The 23,029-nt window shown below is 49.3% G+C and overlaps 1 protein-coding gene across 1 annotated transcript in view; it reads left to right on the top strand.

The window, feature by feature from the left end:
* The first annotated feature begins 1,656 nt into the window (after positions 1-1,656).
* CASC3 (CASC3 exon junction complex subunit) overlaps positions 1,657-23,029 on the top strand; it is a 36,317-nt gene continuing 14,944 nt past the window's right edge. Inside the window, exons 1-3 of the mRNA XM_073683380.1 lie at positions 1,657-1,990; positions 13,072-13,099; positions 13,712-13,749. Coding sequence (XP_073539481.1) covers positions 1,784-1,990; positions 13,072-13,099; positions 13,712-13,749 — 273 coding nt within the window. The 5' untranslated portion in view covers positions 1,657-1,783. The remainder of the gene's footprint in view (positions 1,991-13,071; positions 13,100-13,711; positions 13,750-23,029) is intronic.

The following is a 23,029-nucleotide window of genomic DNA, read 5'->3' as shown; positions in this document are numbered from 1 at the left end:
TGGGACTGAGCAGTGACGGGGCGTGGGACTGAGCAGTGACGGGGCGTGGGACTGAGCAGTGACGGGGCGTGGGACTGAGCAGTGACGGGGCGTGGGACTGAGCAGTGACGGGCGTGGGACTGAGCAGTGACGGGCGTGGGACTGAGCAGTGACGGTCATGGGACTGAGCAGTGACGGGGCGTGGGACTGAGCAGTGACGGGGCGTGGGACTGAGCAGTGACGGGGCGTGGGACTGAGCAGTGACGGGGCGTGGGACTGAGCAGTGACGGGGCGTGGGACTGAGCAGTGACGGGCGTGGGACTGAGCAGTGACGGGCGTGGGACTGAGCAGTGACGGGCGTGGGACTGAGCAGTGACGGGGCGTGGGACTGAGCAGTGACGGGGCGTGGGACTGAGCAGTGACGGGGCGTGGGACTGAGCAGTGACGGGGCGTGGGACTGAGCAGTGACGGGGCGTGGGACTGAGCAGTGACGGGGCGTGGGACTGAGCAGTGACGGGGCGTGGGACTGAGCAGTGACGGGGCGTGGGACTGAGCAGTGACGGGGCGTGGGACTGAGCAGTGCTGGGGCGTGGGACTGAGCAGTGACGGGGCGTGGGACTGAGCAGTGACGGGGCGTGGGACTGAGCAGTGACGGGGCGTGGGACTGAGCAGTGACGGGGCGTGGGACTGAGCAGTGACGGGGCGTGGGACTGAGCAGTGACGGGCGTGGGACTGAGCAGTGACGGGGCGTGGGACTGAGCAGTGACGGGGCGTGGGACTGAGCAGTGACGGGCGTGGGACTGAGCAGTGACGGGGCGTGGGACTGAGCAGTGACGGGGCGTGGGACTGAGCAGTGACGGGGCGTGGGACTGAGCAGTGACGGGGCGTGGGACTGAGCAGTGACGGGGCGTGGGACTGAGCAGTGATGGGGCGTGGGACTGAGCAGTGACGGTCGTGGGACTGAGCCCTGCAGGGACCATCCCTTCCGCGTATAATTCAGAATTTTCAGTCACTGCTTCTCCCTGAAAAGTGCAATACACAGTGATCAGAATGTCGTATCTGCCCCAGATTGGTATCAATACAAGCGTCAGCTCGCCACACACCGCTGGGCCACCGGAAAAAGAAAAACGCCAGGACACCAGGGAAACATTGTGGCACACTCCAGAATTGTTTTTTACCAATTACATAAAAACCATAGACGTTTGGTATCGCCGTCATCACACCGACCTGGAGAATCGGCTTCACTCATCTTTACCATAGGGTGAATAAAAACAAAACACAAAAAACAATGGCGGCATTTCATTCTTTCACCATTTCATCCCACTTTTGCAGCACATTGTGAGATAAATAAGCTCCGTCCTCTCTCCGCCCTGCAGGTTCAGGCGTTACATGGCGTCTAGTCACGTTCCTACATTCCGCCTGCAGCGCTATAGACTATGCGGGGATGCTGGGAGTTGTAGTTTATAAAACAAGCCGCAAAATGGCGTCCCTCACGTGCTTAAGCCCAGCAACCTTAGCCGTTACCATAGCAACACTAACAAAACCCATAATAAGATGGAAGCGCCTCGCCACCCGCACCTCAGCTAATCCGCCACTGCTGACGTCACCACTACATTCCTGCAAAGCATCATGGGGGGCGCGCTGCTGAGATATCGCGAGATTTCCCGCCATCGTTTAGCACATTGGACGCCGGGAAGTGTAGTATTTTTTCTTCTCCTTGCGGATGGAACGTTCCGTGGAGCGCGGTGCACACCGGGAAATGTAGTTTTCCTTCTGCAACCCCGCGGATTCTCTCTTTACCGACATGGCGGACAGGAGGCGTCGGAGGAGACGTGCGTCCCAGGACAGCGAAGAGGAGGAAGAAGAGGAGTCCGGGAGTGACAGTGTGGTCTCCGCAGAGCGGCCAGGGCAGCCCTGCAGGACCGAGGGCCGGGAAGTGGGCAGCAGGAGAGGGGAGGTGACGGCGACGGCGCCTGCTGCTGCGGCTAGAGATGGGAAGGAGTCTGAGTGTGTGAGTATGGCCGGGCAGGAGCAGGCGGGCTGAGCTTTGCCTCTGTGTATATACAGGGTGGCCAGAAAACAATAACATTTATTTAGATTTATATATAACATTATATTTACTAACACAAGCATAACATTCACAATTACATTTTATTCTGAACAATAATACAAAAGCCCTTAAATTTTATCACCGCAGGTGCTCAAACTGTTTTCCATTACAATTTGCACAGCTTTGAAGTCGCCTCTTACACTTCCACAAACTTTTTTGCACAAGTCTCTTTGGGTATTAATTTCTTGAAATGCATCTCTTATGTAATTTTTCAAATCACTAACACTTTTTCGTTTTCGACTATAAGGCTATGTGCCCACGATGCAGAAATGCTCCGGATTTTTCCTGAGCGTTTCTGCATCTCCCTGGCAGAAAAAACGCATGTGGATTGTACATGTGGATTGTACATGCGTTTTTCCTGCCAGGGACTTGCGGATGTGAAGCGTTCTTCACTCACATTTCCGCATGCGGGTTGACAAGCGCTCTCCAAGCAATTTTAGCATCACTTGGAAAGTGCTTGACAACTTGGTCACACTATATAAATCCATGCGGGTTGCATGGATTTATATAGTGTGACCCCAAAGAATGTAAAAAAATAAATCTATACTTACCTTCTGATGGCCCCCGCAGTCTTGCTTCGCTCGGTCCTGGCTGCCGGCAGATCGCGGTACACTGAAGGACCTGCCGACATCAGCATCGCTTGACCCGTCACATGACTATGACGTCAGTGCTGGTCCTCCAGTCCATCATGAGCTGCCGGCAAGCACTGACATGCGCAGCTGGGGCCGTCAGAAGGTAAATATAATATTTTTAGTTTTTATTTTATTCTTTTTTTTTTTTTTTTTTTTTACAGTTTCTATGGTACCTGGGTCCAGAGGAGAGTCTCCTCTCCTCTAGACCTGGGTACCATCCGCACATTGAACGCATGTATTCCGCATGTGCTTATCTAGTGAAGTGGAATGCATGCGTTCTAATGCAAGTCAGTGGTGGCGAAAACGCAGCCCTTGCGCAAAATAATTGGTAGTGCTGCGTTTTTTTCCGCAATGATAATCCGCAGCGGAAATTTTCCGCAGCATATGCACAGCACATGCGGATTATCATTGGGGAACATGGCAGGCCTTCTACCATGCTTTTTTTAAGCGTTTCTGCAGCGTTTTTGCCACTGCGGAAATGCTTAAAAAATGCATCGTGGGCACACCGCCTAAACTTTGTCCTTGAGTACTCCCCTAAAGAAAAAATCCATTGGGGTCAAGTCTGGTGAATGTGCCGTCCAATCAAGTGGTCCTCTTCGGCCAATCCATTTATTAGGAAATGTTTCATCAAGATACTCGCGGACTACTCTTGAATAATGTGGAGGGGCCCCATCTTGTTGGAAATAAAGGTCATTTGAATTAGGCTGTTGCTGTAACTGCGGAACAACTTGATTCATTAGAATTTCGAGATACTTATCTCCTGTGACTGTTCCATCAAAAAATATTGGTCCTAAAACACCAAAACTTGAAATACCACCCCAAACATTGACACCGAGCTCATTTAGTTGTTGCTCTAATGTTAAATGCATGTTCTCATTATACCAGTAAATACAATTATGTCTGTTAATATGGCCGGATAATTTGAAAGAAGCTTCATCACTCCACATAATCATTTTACATCAGGGGTCTCAAACTCGGCTGGGTATATGGGCCGCACAAGGGAAAAAAATTTGAATTTGGGGGGCCGCATTCTTTGTTCAATGTGACATTTTTAGTGATACCATTTTTTTTTGTATACACCTTTTGAACATTTTTGCCGTGTTTATTTTTTTTATGGCTTGGGTCGTTATGGATGTGGCGATAATAAACGTGCACTTTTTTGTGTTTACTTTAGTTTACATATAAAACAGCATTTTTAGTGCCCAATGTTTTTTAATGCTTTACTTTTATTTTTTTGATTTTTTTACAATTTTGTTTCCCCCAGTTGGCCACATACAGTAATATTGTTTTACAATTAGCATCATATAGTAATAATGCCAAACATCTTGTGGCTATGTGCCCCGTCCCGGTCCCCATCTTGTGGCTATGTGCCCCATCCAGGTCCCCTCTTGTGGCTATGTGCCCCATGTGCTGTTCTTCACACACATAAAATAGAAAAAAAAAGATGATTCTCACCTGTCCTCCGTTCCCTCGGCGTCCTTCCTGCAGATGTGGCCCGCAGGCACCACCGAATCAAACCCCTTGACGATCCCGACCTGGTCCAGGAGGAGGCGCCGACAGCAGCGCTGCATTGCACACACAAACGGTCTCCCAGCACAGCATTTCCAATGCCAGCCGCCGGCCAATCAGAGGCCAGCAGCTGACATCTGCGCATGGCAATGACGTCATACTTGCTGCGCCGACACGCAGATATCAGCTGCTGGCCTCTGATTGGCCGGCGGCTGGCATTGGAAATGCAGTGCTGGAAGACGGTCTCTGCGCGGCAATTCAGCGCTGCTGTCGGCGGCTCCTCCTGGACCTGGTCAGGATCATCAAGGGGTCTGTGCCTGCGGGCCGCATAAAGAAGCCTCAGGGGCCGCATGTGGCCCCCGGGCCACGTGTTTGAGACCCCTGCTTTACACCATGTTTGATAAATCTCCCCCTTCATAACCTTATTACACTTTCTGTCCACCTACTTTTGGACCACCCTATGTATGTATATCTATCTGTGTGTGTTCTGCAGCTGCACTCAGTACTCCCCTACATCACTACTGTCTGCAGATAATATTGCAGCTTCTGCACGGTTCCTCCAGATTTCTATAGAAATGTTATACCTGCCGTGGTAAAGCTGGCCACCATTAGTGCCATCCCCTCTGGCTGCCCAGGTGAGGCCTACACAGCCCGGGCATGGCTCTGAGCTCCAACAGCACAAGCACACTGGTATCTAAAAACAAGTGGCCCCCAGACCATATTCTGGTGTTCAGCACTTTTCTTTTGTCCCACATTCCTGAAACGCGTAAGCGCCAGGGCTGTGGAGTCGGTATGAAAATGGACCGACTCCTAAAATATATAATAAACTGGGTACAGTAGTTCAATGCAGTTTGTGGGGAATATTTTTCCATAAGAATTTGGGAAAGTTCTAAAATGTCCTTTAAATGTCTGTCCTATTCCTGAGCTAAGGGTCTAGACTTTTAGCTAAGATGAATCTGTGCTACAGTAAATGTATCACTTAAACATGAGCCATGTATGAGGGAGTCGGAGTCGGAGGTTTGGCTTACCAACTCCACAGCCCTGGTAAGCGCCCCCCACATGATTGCCGACTTGGGGGAAGAGTTCAATGTTTCCTTGTTAGAAATCAAAAGAAAGAAAAGCTTTTGATACCATGTTAGCCAGTTGAAAAAAGATTGTTCTCAGTGGGAGAATCAAAATAATCTTTTAAAGAAGTGCTCCCATTAAAGTTATATCCTCTTAAAGGGGTTGTCCACCACTTATTACCCCCTCCCAATGTATCCCCCCGGGGCCCATAAGTGTTTTTGTAATTACCTTCTGTTGCAGTTAGCGCCGCTCACAGGCAGTATCGCTGGTTGCTCACAGGCATCACGTGATCCCCGGCTGTAGCCGGCTCTTGACATCCGCTGACGTCACAAGTCCAGGCTGCAGCCGGGGGTCTCTCTCTTCTGCGTTCCACCGATGGATGCTGGGTTGTGGGCGGAGTTACCCCGCACATCACACCCAGCATCCACCGCGCGCTCTCCCTCTCCTCATTCATCGGGAAAGCGCGCGGTGGATGCTGGGTGTGATGCACGGGGAAATCCCGCCCACAACCCAGCAGCCACCGCGGGGACCGCGTCACTGATGTCACGCCTCACTTGACGTGACATCAGTGGCGGGGTCACGTGATACCTGTGAGCGGCCACCGATAGTTCTGCTCACAGGCAGAACCTGCAACAGAAGGTAATTACAAAGACACTTATGGGTCCCGGGGGGATACATTGGGGTCATAATAAAAAGTTGTGGCCAACTTCTTTAACCACTTCGCACCAGAGCCTGTTTTTGCCTTCGTGACCGGGCCAATTTTTTCAATTCTGACCACTGTCACTTTATGAGGTAATTACTCTGGAACACTTCAATGGATTCCCCTGATTCTGAGATTGTTTTTTCGTGACATATTGTACTTCATGATAGTGGTAAAATTTCTTTGATATCACTTTACATCAGCACAATTTTGGAACCAAAATTTTTTTTTTTTTTAGGGAGCTATAAGGGTTAAAAGTTGACCAGCGACTTCTCATTTTTCCAACAAAATTTACAAAACATTTTTTTAGGGACCATATCTTATTTGAAGTCACTTTGAGGGGTCTTTATGACAGAAAATACCCAAAAGTGACACCATTCTAAAAACTGCACCCCTCAAGGTGCTCAAAACCACATTCAAGAACTTTATTAACCCTTCAGGTGCTTCACAGGAATTTTTGGAATGTGGAAGAAAAAAATTAACATTTAACTTTTTTCACAAAAATGTTACGTTAGACCCAATTTTTTTTTATTTTCGCAGGGGTAACAGGAAAAAATGGACCCCAAAATTTTTTGTGCAATTTCTCTTGAGCGCGGTGATACCCCATATGTGAGGGAAAACCACTGTTTGGGCGCACAGCAGGGCTCGGAAGGGAAGGAGCGCCATTTGACTTTTTGAATGTAAAATTTGTTTGAATAATTAGCGGACGCCATGTTGCATTTGGGGAGCCCCTGATGTGCCTAAACAGTGGAAACCCCCCACAAGTGACACCATTTTGGAAACTAGACCCCTTAGGGAACTTATCTAGATGTGTGGTGAGCACCTTGCACCCCCAGCTGCTTCACAGAAGTTTATAATATTGAGCCATAAAAATAAAATTTTCACAGTTTTCCCACAAAAAATGTTTTTCATTCCCTAATTTTGCATTATCATAAGGGTAACAGGATAAATTGCACCATGAAATTTGTTGTGCAATTTCTCCTGAGTACGCCGATACCCCATATGTGGGGGAAAAGCACTGCTTTGGTGTACGGCAGGGTTCGGAAGAGAAAGGAGCGCTATGTTGGCTGGGATAGGCAGCAGACACCATGTCACATTTGAAGAGTCGCTGACATGCCGAAACAGCAGAAACCCCCACAAGTGACCCCATTTTGTAAACTACACCTCTCAAGGAATTCATCTAGGGAAGTAGTGAGTATTTTTTTATTTTTAAATTTATACCATTGGGCAGTGAAAAAAAGCATAATTATATTTTTACCACAAAAAATGTTTTACCCTCAGATTTTACATTTTCACACAGGGCAATGGGTAAAAATGGTGCCGAAATGTGTCACACAATTTCTTCTAAAAGTGGCAATACCCCATATGTGGCTGTATCGTACCGCTCAGCCATACGGCGAGATCTGGGGGGACGGAGCGCTATTTGACAATTGAAGAACAAATTATTGTAGAATAGGCATTTGGATTTGGGAGCACAAAATTTTCTGAATTTCTTTTGGGGGGCAAGGGCCATTTTGCTTTTCCAGAGCCTTTCTGCTACCAGTAACTTGGAAGTCCCTTATATTTTTAACAGATGACGGACCTGAGTGGGGACTAGCTTTTTTTGAGGACTGAGTTGAAGCTTTTATTGGGAACATTTTACGTAACATTTATCCGGCGCTCTAGGCTGAGCACTTACATCGGAGTTTCCATCTAAATTTCCAAGTGTTGTAATTCAGATGAAACCCCTGCAGGATCCATTCACTGTAATGAGGCAGCAGAGTTGCTCTGGACTCCATCTGGCCTCTGTTTAGTGGTGTCCTTTTTTTCAGAAGTGCACAAAACTGTGGCCAACCGCACTTTTATGCACGCCTAAAACAAATGACACTGTGAGATCACAGGCCAAACTTCATCCACAGTGGCCTATATCTGCCTCATTACAGGGAATCTTCCGTCATGGGTTCCGGCTGAATCACATATTTCAGAGATTTACACGGAAACTCTGGCGTAAGTGCTCAGCGCAGAGCGCAGGATAAATGTGTGCCGAGCCATATTGCGATCTTTGGGAGACATAATAAACAAATCAGTAGCAGGTGAAGAATTGGTTTTATTTATTTTTTTACGCCGTTCCTAGTGTGATATAACTGATTAGATTACTTTATTGTTCGGGTCGGTGCGATTACAGAGATACCAGATTTATATCGGGTTTTCATGACTGACAGCTGTCACACACTAAAAGACGCTTTTTTTTTTGCAAAGTCTAGTTTTTGCATCGCCATATTTTGAGAGCTATAATTTTTCCATATTTCGGCCGACAGTCATGTGCCTTCTTGTTTTTTGCGGGACGAGTTGACATTTTTATTGGTACCATTTTTGGGTACGGGACATTTTTTGATCGCTTTCTATTCCGTTTTTTGGGAGGTAAAATTAACAAAAACCAACAATTCAGGAATTGTTTTTTGAAATTTTTTTTAATGCCGTTCTGCGTGTGGTAAAAGTAATCAGGCAGCGTTATTCTTCGGGTCAATACGTTTACAGCGATACTACACTTACTGTATATTTTTTTATGTTTTGGCGCTTTTACACAAAACAATTTTATAGAAAAAATATTTTTTTGCATTGCTTTATTCTGAGCGCTATAACTTCTTTATTTTTCGGCTGATGGAGCTGTATGGCGGCTTTTTTTTTGCGGAACAATTTGACGTTTTCAGCGGTACCATTTTTATTTCCATTTTGCTTTTTGATCGCATTTTTTTCCACTTTTTGTTTTGGCGATATGAGGAAAAAGCATAGTTTTTTGCTCCGTTTTTTATTTATTTTTATTACGGTGTGCACAGAAGGAGTTAATTAGTGTGACAGTTTTATAGCTCGGGTTGTTTCGGACGCGGCAATGCCAAATATGTGTACTTTTTTTTATTTTTGCATAAATATACGGATTTATCGGTTTAATATTTTATTTATTTATTTTAATTTATTTTGTATTTTTTTTTTACATTTTTACTTAGTCCCTGTATGGGACATTAATTTTTATTTTTCTGATCCCTGATCTCATGTAGTGTAATAGACATATATTACATTACATGAGATCTTCACTGACTTTCACAGTCAGAGTCTCCTGCCAGGCTTCAGCTGCAGGCTGAGCCAGGCAGGACACCATATAGCAGATCTGGAGGCGGTCATGTGACCTCCAGCTGCCATAGCAACGTCTGGTCCTGGAAGGTATAAGGGGGCCGTCGGAGAGGTAAGTGGACGACCCCCTCTCCTCCTGCTGTCTTCTATATGCCACGATCACTATAGATCGCGGCATATAGAAGACAGCAAAGGGTTAACATCACTGGGACCAGATCCAATCAGGTCCCGATGATTTTCCCTGTCAGAGCTATCGCTCTGCACCGCTCCTGCAGCACTTGCAGGACCCTGGGGGCCCTGAGCGCTGCGGGACCACCCACCGTTTTTAAACGTCCGCGCTGCACAGAGCCCAGGCAGCGCGGACGTTTATCTACAGTGGGCGGTCGGGAAGCGGTTAATGTATTGCAGTCATCATATTATATAGCATTGTGTACTTAAAATTGCTCATTTTTGCCTTTCTACCCAGTAAACTCTTCTCTTTTCCATTAGGTCTATGACAGGTATGTCAAACTTAAACACACAGAGGGCCAAAATGAAAAACTTGGACTTGGTGGCCCGAGACTTAGTACACAGAATAATAACCCCCCCCCCCCCATAGCCCTCCATACAGAAGAAGGGTCCTTACATAGTCCTCCAAACAGAATAATAGATCCCACACAGTCCTCAACGCAGTATGATGGGCCCCACACTGTCCTCCACGCAGTATAATGGGCCCCACAGAGGGTTGGTGGTTCTGGTGTCGGGTGCCAAATATAACCATCCTGTGGGCCAGTTTTGGCCCACGGGCCAGAATTTGACACGTGTGATCTATGACATCATGTAATTAAAAACTGACTAGCTGAATCCTTCTAAGCTCTAGGTAGAAACAGGAGGTCAATTTTTCCAGTGTGAGTCACTTCAAAAGTCCCTGGCAGGGGGAAGGAGTGGAGCAGCTGGGTCAGACTTTGAAGGGCGAATGATTCATTCAGGGACAATAGACTTCCTGATTCTACATAAAGCAGAAAAAAAATGAAAGAATTAACTGGGTAGAAAGGTAGAATACGCAATTGTAAGTACACAGTGCTATATAATGTGATGATTGCAATATAAGAGGATAAAAACTTTGATGGGAGGAGTGCTTCTTTAATGGCTAACAAAAAGATTGTTCTCAGTGGGAGAAACAAAATAATTAATTTATGTAGAAATCAGACACCCTTCTTGGGATTGGAAAGGTCCTCCAGACATATTTGCCAGCCACAGTGGTCATTTATTATTAGGGACAGCCCTGTACTAAAGGCCCCGTCACACTTAGCGACGCTGCAGCGATCCCGACAACGATACGACCTGTCAGGGATCGTTGCTGCGTCACTATGTGGTCGCTGGTGAGCTGTCAAACAGGCAGGCTCACCAGCGATCAGGGGAGCAGCGACATCGTGGAAAGAATCTTTCCACGATGTCCTGCTCCTGGTTACCAGCCTGCTGAAGCAGGAGCAGGCTGGTAACCATGGTAAACATCGGGTTACTAGGAGCACACGCGCACCTAGTAACCCGCTGTTTATCATGGTTACCAGCCTGCTACGGTGAGCGGGAGGTTACCGCTCACTTTAGCAGGCTCGTAACCATGATAAACAGCGGGTTACTAGGTGCGCGTGTGCCCCTAGTAACCCGATGTTTATCATGGTTACCAGCCTGATCGCTGGTCACACACAGCGATGTGTGCTGACCAGCGGGAGGGCAACGACCAAAAAAAGGTCCAGGACATTCTGCAGCGATTAGCGACCTCACAGCAGGGGCCTGATCGCTGCAAAGTGTCACACATAGCGACATCGCTGGTGAGGTCGCTGTTGCGTCACCAAAACCGTGACTCAGCAGCGATCTCGCTATGTGAGACGGGGGCTTTAGGCGAGGTCTGTGTGGGGACGAAGATCAGAAGTAGTGATTGAATGGGGTCGGCTGTCTCTTTTCTCTCATTAAATGATTCATTTGTGTTGCAAATCCTAAATCGCACACAGTTTGCAGTCAAATTGCAAAGTGTAAGTTGTGTGATAACTGGCTACACTCAGTTTTGTTTCTTTTTATCCTGTGACTGTGTAGGCTACTGTGAACAGATGTGATATCCAGGGACACGGATATTGTAAATAAAAATAAATGAATTGTACACGCTACCGCATTTTGAAGATAATGTTCCAAAATTGTATTTAGAAGTTTTGATACTGTCATGGTGGTGGAAGCAATAAAACCTGCCATCGTGCTCTATTGCTGGGGACAGATGTCGTCTTCCCAGTTGGAGGGATATGTTCATAGTAAAAAGCTAATTGACTTTCTAATATGCAATGTTCCTTCATCAGTCTTACGATCTTAGGCCGGTTTCACACGTACAGATTGTGATGTCCTGACTAGCCACAGATCTCATGGGCATATGAGCTGTTGAATTTGGGTCAGGAGAACTGCGGCTGCTCTAGACCCCACGGTCCATACATACTATGACTGTGAGATGTGTAAAAACCAGATCTAAACTGAAAAGCGTAAAGGCCCCATATGGAATAAATTTTTTTTTTGGCCAGACCATCTTTCTCCCTATTAATAATGGATGAATGCTCAGCTAAGAGTCCATCTATATGGGATGGGGGGAGGGGATCGGGAGAGAGCTGTTGGCTCCTTAAGTGGAAAAATGATTGAAGATACCAACAAATGAGTGCACTCAGCACAACAGTGATACCCTGATCGCAGAGCTCGGGGCATCAGGTCAGGGTGCTATCAGGGTATTGGGTGCTATTCAGCCACTGTCCACACCAGACGGCCGAGGCTGTCTAATGTAAATTCTTCTTGTTTTGCCAAGAGCAGACTGGGATTTGGTACATGACTTAGTGCTGTCAGAGCTTTGCCCGTAGTGTGTACTTGTCTTCTGCACTCCCACAATGCACTGCTCCCTGTACCAGGAGTCCATGTTGTATCATATTTTAATTACCTCTGTAATGCACAGTCTTACAAAGTTACTTACTAGTGATGAGCGAACGTGCTCTTATAACGTTATCCGAGTATCTTCGGCATGCTCGGCTGATATGTTTGAGTCCCTGTGGCTGCATATTTTGCTGCTGTTAGACAGTCGCAACACATGAGGGGATTGCCTAATAAACAGGCAATCTCCAGCTCCTGATCCATATGCAAATAAAGGTTCAAGTGTCCTGTGGGACCGTCTCCTGTCCTGGCCAGCGCTTGCTGAGCCTGACCCTTGATTATCGGATGGGTATTGTGCATTTGTTCTATTCATCAGACTGAGACCGGTGTACAATTCCTGCCAGGACGAGAGCGCAATTAGCGGGTTCCTAACATGGTCGTTAGCCTGCGATGCAGGATTAACCCTTTAATGATTCCAGTGATGTATGACTTGGTTTACTGGCTGCAGCAGTTGTGATGAAATCTGAGGTTTTAGATGTAGCAGAGCTCAGAAAGCTAACTGTACCCCCACCAAGCTCTGTGTACATTGAGCTGCTTGTCAGAGGAGGGGGGTGTAGTTGGACCACTTGGCTGGAGGCATCTAGTCAAGCAATGATAATCTCCAGGTGATAAAACCTTCATTGTATGGAAATGGCGCACACAGCCTGATACCTGACACATCCTGAAATCTGTGTCTCGGCCTCTACCTCATGCTGTCCTCAGATTACTTGGCAAAAACCTCCTGTCAGATTCCGTTTAAGCCTATCTGTGTGCATAGGTTAAAATAAATAATAAAAAAAAAGGATCTGTTACTCTCCCTCTACTGGTCCTGGGCTGTATTTGTACTACTACTGCAGGTAATCGCTGAGCTCAAAAAACCCCTTTAAGAAAAATCTCTTCAGGTTACAAACTGTAGCAGGAGCTGTTTATAGGGGTAAATCCTGCTAACAGGTTCTAGGTTACTATGACTTGGCAAGGGTGGATAATAATTATTTGCAAAATATATGTAAATTGTCGAAACATTTCTATTAATTTTTTCTTTGACCTTGCAGGAAAGTGAAGACGGGATAGAAGGAGATGGTGAGTATACAGTGTCCTGTATGGTGTAATACGGCATGTTCTATAATGTCTCTAATATAAACCTAATGCAGTGAAATATAAGCGAGCACTTCACTGGGTACAACCAGTCCATAGAAAGAAGCCCCCTGCACATTTGGTGGGGTCCACCGTTTTACATCTCTAACATTCGATAATTACTGTATGGCATCTTCAAATCCCTTGTGCCACAATATACCCATTTCTGCAATCCAAAAATGTAGAAAAGTGGGGGTCATCCTTGGTGACCTACACCATTGCTGATGAGATGCCTTAAATGTCTGTTATTGACCAGAGTACAGGACAAGCTATAGGGACATTTGCTTTAGCTGTGACTGCCTTTGCTTCTTTTTGCTTCACTTTTCGCTGTGCCTCATGATGGTATCAGGCAGTGATTGCATGGCTGAACAAGAGTTCATTTATCTTCTGTGATTGCCTCTTTGTGTAGCAGAGCTTGGCATTTCTGCCAGCAAGTCCTGCAGCTGCATTTCTATAGCGACTCAGCCCAGCGTAATCATTGATGATTGGGACGAGCATAGCCCTTAGTGATTGTAAATGTCCCTGCATTGCTTTTAAATATATTTTTGTGTCTTGCAGCTGTGCTAACAGACTACGAGAGTGCTGAGGAATCCGAAGTAAGTATCACCGAAGTATTGTATGTGAAATTGGAAGTTTGCATGTTGTGGGAAGAGGTCATATTCCTGTTTACGTCAGGTACTGCAGGATAGGGCAAGAAACACATTTTTGGCTCCGTTGCACCGAATTTCATGTTTTATCTCTAGGCCTTTGCAATTCGGCTCACAAGTGGAGTGGTGGGCATATCGGTGTACTTGTGGTTCTGGACTCCGCTACTTTTTTCCCGAGTGGCGCCGCACCCACTTTTTGATTGACAGTAGAGACAGACGTTCTACTGCACGTCATCACCTCTTTCTCCACTGTCTGTCAAGAAACTGGGGGCAATGCCAGACGAGAGAAATCTTGAGGCTCTGAGAACCGCAAGTACACTGATATGCCCACCATTGCACTTGCGATTCCTGTCTTCTCCTTGCTTCTCCTGGCTGTCGCTGGCCCCGCTTTTTCACTGACAGAGGTTCTGCTGCATGATGTTACCTTTGTCTCCACTGTCAGTCAAGAAGCGGGGGCAGCTCTCGCTGCGAGGAGCGACAAGCAGTTGAGAACCGCAAGTGCACTGATATGCCCACCATTTTACTTGTGAGCATAATTTGCATAGGGTTAGAACATTAATTCATAAGTTTGTAAAAATAATTTTTTTTTTTGGATTGTGCCATCCTTTTTAGAAACTCGTACGTTTTTATTTTTCCTTCGATTGAGCTGTGTGATGGCTTGTTTTATTGATTTACAGAATATACGTTTTCATGTTTTTATTGCATGACAAAAAAGACACCTCTGAAGAATTTTATGGGGGATATTGAGGATAGTTGAATTTTTATTTTTTCAATTTTGACTGTTTAAACTCCTTGAGGGATTTGCATCTGTGATTGTTCTGTCACTTCTACTATATACTGCAGAACCAGAGTATTTTAGTATATTGTGTAAATCTTTGGCTCCTATGGAGTCTTCTGTGGCTGTGCTTCATAGGAGTACCATGATGGCAACTACCTAGCTGCCATGACAGCCCATCGGTGCCTCTCAATTGTTGGGCTTGGGCACCAACACATTAACTTAAAACGCTGATGTACATGTAAAAAATTATGGGAAAAACTGTATTACTCTGTCGCCTCATTGGGGGACACAGGACCATGGGTGTTATGCTGCTGTCCACTAGGAGGTGACACTATGCATAATCTGAAAAAGATTAACCGTGGCTCCTCCTCTGCAGTATACACCCCTGGACGGCATCAGCCTTCTCCAGTTTTTGCTTAGTGTCGCATAGGAGGCACACCTAAAACTTTTACTCAGTTTTTCACCGACGGGATTACAGATGAAGAAAAGTGGGTCTACTGCGAGATTCCCGGCATGGCTCCTTCCTCGGCCCCTTATTATGGGGTGCACGGTTGAAGTTGAGATGGCTATTCCCCATGTCGCTCCTTCCCCAGCCCCTCGGGTGCTGGTTCGAAGTCGAGACCCCCCTTCTTCCCCAATTCCTTTTGGTTTCTGGGTTGAGGTCGAGGCGAGGATATAGCCCCCTGACTGTGACAACAGCACCTCCCTAATCCCCCCCCTGGGGGTATTAGGTTGAAACGCCCCAGGTAGGGCCTGTACAGGCAGCAGCTCCCAGCAGCCAGCACACTACGGCTGAATCCAGGGACCCCAGCCCCGCTGCGGGCTCCTGTCGGGAACAGGGGGAGCGCAGGCAGAACACAACAGAGGCACAGGCCTCCCTGTGCCCTGTTTCTGCGGCAGCACCAGCTCTACGGTGCCTCAGGGGTACTCTTCACAGGGCCCCCCCTTCCGCTTATACCCCACCGCTATCCTGCCTTTAAATCCGGGGGTGTCCGGTTCCGATCCGGCCCCCTCCGGGACTTCCGCGCCGGCCTGCAGTCCCTTTGGGCATCAGGCATCTAATTTAGGCCGCGGCTGCGGCCTAGCCGAAGCCACCACCTCCTCTCCCAGGCGCCGCCCCTCGGATGACAAATATGACACTACAGTGTCATAGAGGGGGCGGATCGAGACTGAAAGGGCGTGATTTCACACAGTTCTGCTGCCCCTTTTAATCTCTCTGCCCCCCTTCTTTCTTAACTTTTACTCCAGCGGCCATTATCTGCTGCAGGATAAGGGAAGACCAGCCAGTCTCCGGGGGGGCACAGGACCGCTGGACCTAGGGGCACACCGGTGGGATAAGATCACAGCTGGAGTTCTTCCTCGGCTGTGAGTCCAGGCTCCTCTGCATAGCCACCCCAGTGCACTATGCCGGGCTCAAGGTCCAAGAGAACCAGGCAGGACTGCTATTATGCACTCTGTACAGCCTGCAGCAATACTCTCCCAAGTGGCAGCACGTACCCGCACTGCCAGGACTGCATCCAGACTACTGTGTCAGAGCCCCAAGAAGCCCCTGCCAATACCTCGGTGTCTAATGCCACGCCGGAATGGGTCACTCAGATGTCGCAATCTATGACGCAGTCTATAGATAACCTAACCTCCACATTGCTTCAGGCCCTGCAGCGTCATGCCTCGGCTATGAACGCTACCCAGCAAAGGGAAGGCTCGACTCGGGGACATGACGACCCTGGCACATCTACTTCTAGGTCAGGACGCAAGCAGACCCACAGGTCACGTTCATCTGCGTCATCCCATAGCACACAGTCATCCCCGTCTAGGGAGAGACACCGTAGTTCCAGATCATCTAGACCGTCCCCTACCAGGGACAGACAATGCAGTTCTCCACAGCGATCCCCGACCAGAGAAGGTCTCCACCCTGTTTCACCCAGCAGGAGGCGCCTTAGCGATACTCAGGATTCGGAAGGCATCTGTGATTCCGACTCAGACAAGGAAACTGAAGGGTCTCTGATCCCAATCCCCCCTCGCAATACAGCGCTAGTTGAGGACGTAATATCGTCCATCCATCGGGTGCTGGAGGCACCACAACACAAGATTTCCTTTGAATGACTTCTGAAGCCGACTAAGGTCTTCTTTGACCACCCAGAGTTTATCGATCCTTAAAAAGCAGTTCTCACAGCCTGAGAAGAAGTTTACCAATCGCAAATATCTGGAGGCGCGGTACCCCTTCCCACAGGAGACCACCAAGGAATGGACAGATCCACCCGAAGTGGATCCCCCAGTCTCTAGGCTAGCAGCACAGTCACTCTTTTCACTGCCAGATAGCTCAACCCTCAGGGACACAGCAGACCGGCAGGTAGAACTCATGGCTCGTTCAATTTTCGAGGCCGCAGGGGCCTCCCTGGCTCCCGCGTTCGCTTCAGTTTGGGCTGCCAAGGCCATTCTGGCTTGGGCCCAAAATTTACAAGCTGGCCTCCAAGTATCTGCTCCTGAGCTGTCGGACCAAGCGGTTCAAATAGCAGTTGTAGCAGATTACATGCTTCATGCAGCTCTGGATTCTGCAAGGGGTGCAGCGGGGATAGCATCAAACGCCATCACGATTCGGCGTATCCTCTGGCTGCGGGAATGGAAAGCAGACGCAGCCTCAAAGTCGTCCCTCACGCACCTCCCTTACCTCAGTGGTCGACTTTTTGGTGAACAGTTGGACACGATATCCAACGCCACCGGGGGTAAGAGTACCTCTCTCCCCCAACTGAAACCCAAACGCATTTACAAGAAGCGTAACCAAACTCTATTCCGATCCTTTCTGAGCTCTTCGGGCTGGTCCGTCTCGCTGCCAGCACAAAATAGCAACAGCTCCCTACGCAGGGACAACTCGTGGTCGACGCAAAAGTCGGACAAGACCTGGCAGTCAAAAGCAGGCCAGTCAAAGTTCAAAGGATGAAAATCTCAGACTTCCTCCTCATAATAACTCACGGACTCCGGAAGACACCCGACCTGTAGGCGGCCGGCTTTTGCTCTTTCATCAAGTCTGGCTGCCTATTACAGAATACTGGTGGGTCAGGGAACTAGTGTCTTTGGGATACAAGATAGAGTTCACTTCCAACTCACCAAACAGACTTTCTTTCTGTTCCCCCAAAACCGCCAGCCAAGGTTTGTGCCTTCCGCCAAGCGGTCTTCTCGCTTCTTCAAGCAGGAGTCATAGTACCGGTCCCCACGGCCGAGGGTTCTACTCCAATTTATTCGTAGTCCCCAAGAAAGGAGGCGGCGTACGGCCCATACTGGACCTAAAACAGCTCAACAGATATGTACGGGTACGTCACTTCTGCATGGAGTCCCTTCGGTCCATCATTGCGTCCATGGAAAAGGGAGAATTTCTCGCCTCCATAGACATACAAGACGCATACCTGCATATACCAATTGCACCCGCCCATCAGAGATTTCTCAGGTTCGCAATCGACCAGGACCACTACCAGTTCGTGGCTCTCCCGTTCGGATTCGCCACGGCTCCCAGATTGTTTACCAAAGTCATGGCAGCCACCATGGACGTCCTGCACTCCAGAGGCATAGTAGTCGTTCCATACCTGGACGATCTCCTTATCAAGGCTCCCACCTTCAAGGACTGCGAACTCAGCGTCTCAATCACAATCCACATTCTGAGTCACCTGGGCTGGTTAGTCAACCTACAAAAGTCATCACCAACCCCGAGTCAGTCTCTGACCTTCCTGGGAATGCTATTCAACACCTTCAGGGGTCTAGTGCTCCTTCCCAAGGACAAGGCACTGCCTCTCCGTCTAGGAGTTCGCACTCTCCTCAGCAAACCCCCTCGATCTCTCCGGTTTGCCATGAGAGTCCTCGGCAGGATGGTGGCGACGGCAATAGAAGCGGTCCCATTTGCCCAGCTTCACCTCAGGCCTCTCCAACTAGCCATCCTCAAGTCATGGGACGGGAACCCTTTTTCTCTCGACAGGGAGTTCCAGCTGTCGTCGTCAACCAGGAGGTCCCTGCACTGGTGGCTCAAGCCAACTTCACTAACAAAGGGGAAATCCTTTCTCACGGGTCAATGGAAGGTTCTGACCACCGACGCGAGCCTGACTGGTTGGGGTGCGGTGCACCTACACCACAGAGCACAGGGCAAGTGGTCCCCAGCGGAAGCGACCATGCCCATCAACATCTTGGAAATTCGTGCCATCCTCCTGGCATTGAGAGCCTTCCATCACTTACTAGCAGCCTCTCACATCAGAGTACAGTCGGACAATGCCACGGCTGTGGCATATGTGAATCGCCAAGGGGGGACCCGCGGTGCCCAGGCGATGCGAGAAGTAACACACATTCTCCACTGGGCGGAAGACACAGGTTCGGTTCTCTCTGCGGTCCACATTCTGGGTGTGGACAACTGGGAAGCAGACTTCCTCAGCCGGCAAGGAATGGACTCGGGAGAGTGGTCTCTCCCTCCCGAAGTTTTTCGACAGATCTGCCATCGCTGGGGGACTCCGGATGTGGGACTAATGGCATCCCACTTCCATGCCAAGGTCTCCAACTTCATGGCCAGAACTCACGACCCGTGGGTGCTAGGAGCGGATTCCCTGGTTCAGGACTGGACCCAGTTCCAGCTCCTGTACATTTTTTCCACCTCTACCCCTGATATTCAGAGTGGTGAGGGAGTTCCAACCATCCTAAACGCAGCGGACTGGCCCAGACGTACATGGTACGCCGACATCGTACAGCTCACAGCAGACGTCCCCTGGCGTCTCCCCGACCGCCTGGATCTTCTGTCACAAGGCCCGTTCTACCACCAGAACACAGGGGCCCTCAATTTGATGGCGTGGCCATTGAGACCTGGGTTCTAACCCAGTCAGGGTTCTCGCCGGACGTCATTGGAACCATGATCAGGGCACGGAAGCCTACCTCTGCTAAGATTTATTGCCGTACCTGGAAAGCCTTCTTTACCTGGTGCGAATCTTGTGGCCAGACCCCATTCCCTTATTCCCTCCCCAGGGTACTTGGGTTTCTCCAATCGGGTCTGGAGGCCAGACTGTCCCTGGCCTCCCTTAAGAGCCAGGTGTCAGCTCTCTCAGTGCTTTTTCAGAGGTGCATTGCTAACAAGCCGCAAGTATGGACATTTCTTCAGGGGGTTTCCCGATTTGTTCCACCCTACAGACGACCACTAGAAACGTGGGACCTCAACCTGGTGCTGACAGCATTGCAGGAAACACCCTTTGAACCCCTTAGGGAAGTCCCACTCCGCCTTCTATCCCAGAAAGTGGTTTTCCTAGTGGCAATCACCTCGCTACGCAGGGTGTCTGAACTGACAGCACTCTCCTGCAGACTGCCCTTCCTGGCTTTTTACCAGGACAAGGTAGTTCTCCGTACGGTCCCATCCTTCCTTCCGAATGTTGTGTCGAACTTCCACCTCAATGAGAAAATTTCACTGCCATCCCTCAGTCTGGTCCCGGTTCATAGAGTGGAGAAGGCTCTGCATACGCTTGACCTTGTCAGGGCATTGCGTATCTATGTGTCTAGGACTGCGCCCTTCCGGAAGTCTGATTCTCTTTTCCTTCTTCTGAAAGGCGGCCGCAAGGGTCTGCCAGCTTCTAAAGCTACCCTTGCCAGGTGGATCAAATCCACCATACAAGAGGCCTACCGCCTCAAAAATTCTCCTCTTCCAGCAGGTATTACGGCACACTCTACACGTGTGGTAGGGGCCTCCTGGGCCATTAGGCACCAGGCTTCGGCACAACAAGTGTGTAAGGCAGCCACCTGGACTAGCCTACACACGTTTACCAAACACTACAGGGTTCATACCCAGTCCTCAGCAGACGCGAGCCTGGGTAGATGTGTTCTGCAGGCAGCGGTACCCCAATTGTAGGGGCCCGTCTTCACAATATTCGTCCATTGCTTCCCACCCAGGGACTGCTTTGGGACGTCCCATGGTCCTGTGTCCCCCAATGAGGCGACAGAGTAAAGGAGATTTTTGTGTACTCACCGTAAAATCTTTCTCTTAGCCTCTAATTGGGGGACACAGCTCCCACCCTGTCGCCTGTTCCGGGCCGTTATTATGTTGGGTTCTCATATTGTTTTGCTTTTTTTGAGCTCGTACATAGTTGCCTTCTTATAGGCATGGTTATGTTATCCATGTTACGTTCCTCCTAATGCTTTTGCACAAAACTGGAGAAGGCTGATGCCGTCCAGGGGTGTATACTGCTGAGGAGAAGCCACGGTTAATCTTTTTCAGATTATGCATAGTGTCGCCTCCTAGTGGACAGCAGCATAACACCCATGGTCCTGTGTCCCCCAATTAGAGGCTAAGAGAGAGATTTTACGGTGAGTACACAAAAATCTCCTTTTTGTGTGTGTTGACCAACACTCCCCCACCCCCTCTTCACAAAAACCCTTTGTCATGAAAGAATTAACACATCTGATGGGACCGCAGGTAACATTGCTAAGGGCTCTTTCACACGTCAGTGTCTCTGGTATGTGTGGTGACCATTTCCACACATACTGGAGACAGTGACACACACAGTATCTGTGCACAGCTCAGTGTGCTCCACACGGAGACATGTCTGTTTTTGGATGACAGCACCGGTCACACGGACCCATTCAAGTCAATGGGTCCATGTAAACATGTGCCGCACACGGATGCAATCAATGTGACACGTACCGGCGCCTGGGAGTCGGTGTACAGTTAGTGCCGTTCCCAAGCGCCGGGTGCTGAGCACTCCCCTCATCATTGTTCCCTACCAGCGCTGCGATCAGCACCAGCAGGGACAGTGATGAGGGTAGTAGTGTCTGCTCCCTCAGTGTCCACCTGTGTAAAAATAAGAAAATAAAAAATCCTTATACTCCCCTGTCCTAAGGGTCCCCCGCTGTAATCCATGCGACCGATCAGCAGAGGAGCCGGAGAGAATGAGCCGCTGCAGCGAGCGGGCCCTGGAGCTGCGCTCAACCAGCAGTGTCCTGTCGCTCATTGAGCGCAGCTCCAGGGCCACTTGCTGCAGCGCTTTCTTCTCAGTGAATGACAGGACACTGCTGGGTGAGCTCAGCTCCGGTGCTCGCTGCAGCGGCTCATTCTCTCTGACTCCTCTGCTGATTGGTCGCATGTGTAGCACCCTGAGGATTCGGCTGCTACAGGGGTATTGCACCTCAACCCAGAGGTGTGATATTCCACTCCCGGGTAAGGATGGAGTGTGGAACTGAGCTCAGTTAGCTGCATGCACTACACACATCCCATTTCCGAGGAACAGACCGATGGTACTCCCACTAGAGAAATGTGCAGGTACGACAGTGTCTGTTCCTGGCTGGAGTGGGAGGGGGGTGGAACATCCCAGTGGTGTAGGGGCAGATAGGGGGAGCAGCCTGGGTAAAGCTAGGAGCTCATTGGGTGCTGGTCACCTGAGCTCACACATAGAGGGAGTATATAAGGTGGGCACCATCTTAGATCAGGGTCAGTCTGTGAGAAGTCAGTCAGTCTGTCTTTGTGCAGAGTCAGAGGAAGAGAGCAGAGGAGAAGAGCAGCTCCAAGGCCAAGAGAGAGAGAGAGGAGAAAGAAAGACCCAGAGGGGGAGAAAGAAGGAACTCCAAGAGCCCAAATTAGACCAGAGGGTGAAGAGTTGGCAACAGGGTACCGGATCCCAAGCTGGCAGAGGCTACAGCACACCTTAGCCAGGAACCGGAGGTCGTGGGCAGGATCTGCCACGACCACCCACTAAATCCACCCGGAAGGCAGACCAGGAATAGGGTCAGGGAACCCAGAGACAAGGGTTTACCACCAAGAGGCCCGAGGGAGCCGGACATAGGTGGATCCCTGGTGGGGAAGGCCAGAGAAGAGGACAGGACAGAAAGGGAGCTCAGGACCACGCTCCAGAATCACCTGGGGGTTGGCCGAGTCCAGGACCTGGTGGACGCAGCACGGCTCGGGTGGTCACTTAAGGCCGGAGTGACCAGAACAACTGCAGTAAGTAAACAAACCCTGAACTGCACAGCCCGACTCTGAGTCTCATTTCCATCCCCGCTGCACCACCACAACCCCCATCCTCTGCAACTGACCCCCTGAGGCTATACCCCTCCCGTTGGGGGTTATACTACCTGAGCTGCACATACATCACCAGCCTCAGCGGACCCTGCTGCAGCGGCGGCCGTATTGACCGCAAATCAACGGGTGGCGTAGTCGACACAAAAGAACATCTAGTAACATCATAAGGACTGCCACACTGAGCTTGACACCCTGGGCACGGACCGGGTCACAGCCACTCGGAGACTACAACCCCCATCTGATCTGGCTCCGGGTATCCCCCAAACAACACTGGCCCAGGGGGCGCGTCACATGGATTACAGCGGGGGACCCTTAGGACAGGTGAGTATAAGGATTTTTTATTTTATTCTTATTTTTACACAGGTGGACACTGCGGGAGCAGACACTACTACCCTCATCACTGTCCCAGCTGGTGCTGATCGCAG

This window comes from Phyllobates terribilis, unplaced genomic scaffold (genome assembly GCF_046119375.1).
Source record: "Phyllobates terribilis strain yellow unplaced genomic scaffold, ASM4611937v1 Scaffold_5__5_contigs__length_657084704, whole genome shotgun sequence".
Classification (NCBI taxonomy): Eukaryota; Metazoa; Chordata; class Amphibia; order Anura; family Dendrobatidae; genus Phyllobates; species Phyllobates terribilis.
The sequence above is the reverse complement of the archived record's forward strand: the minus strand, read 5'-3'. Positions and strand labels throughout refer to the sequence as shown.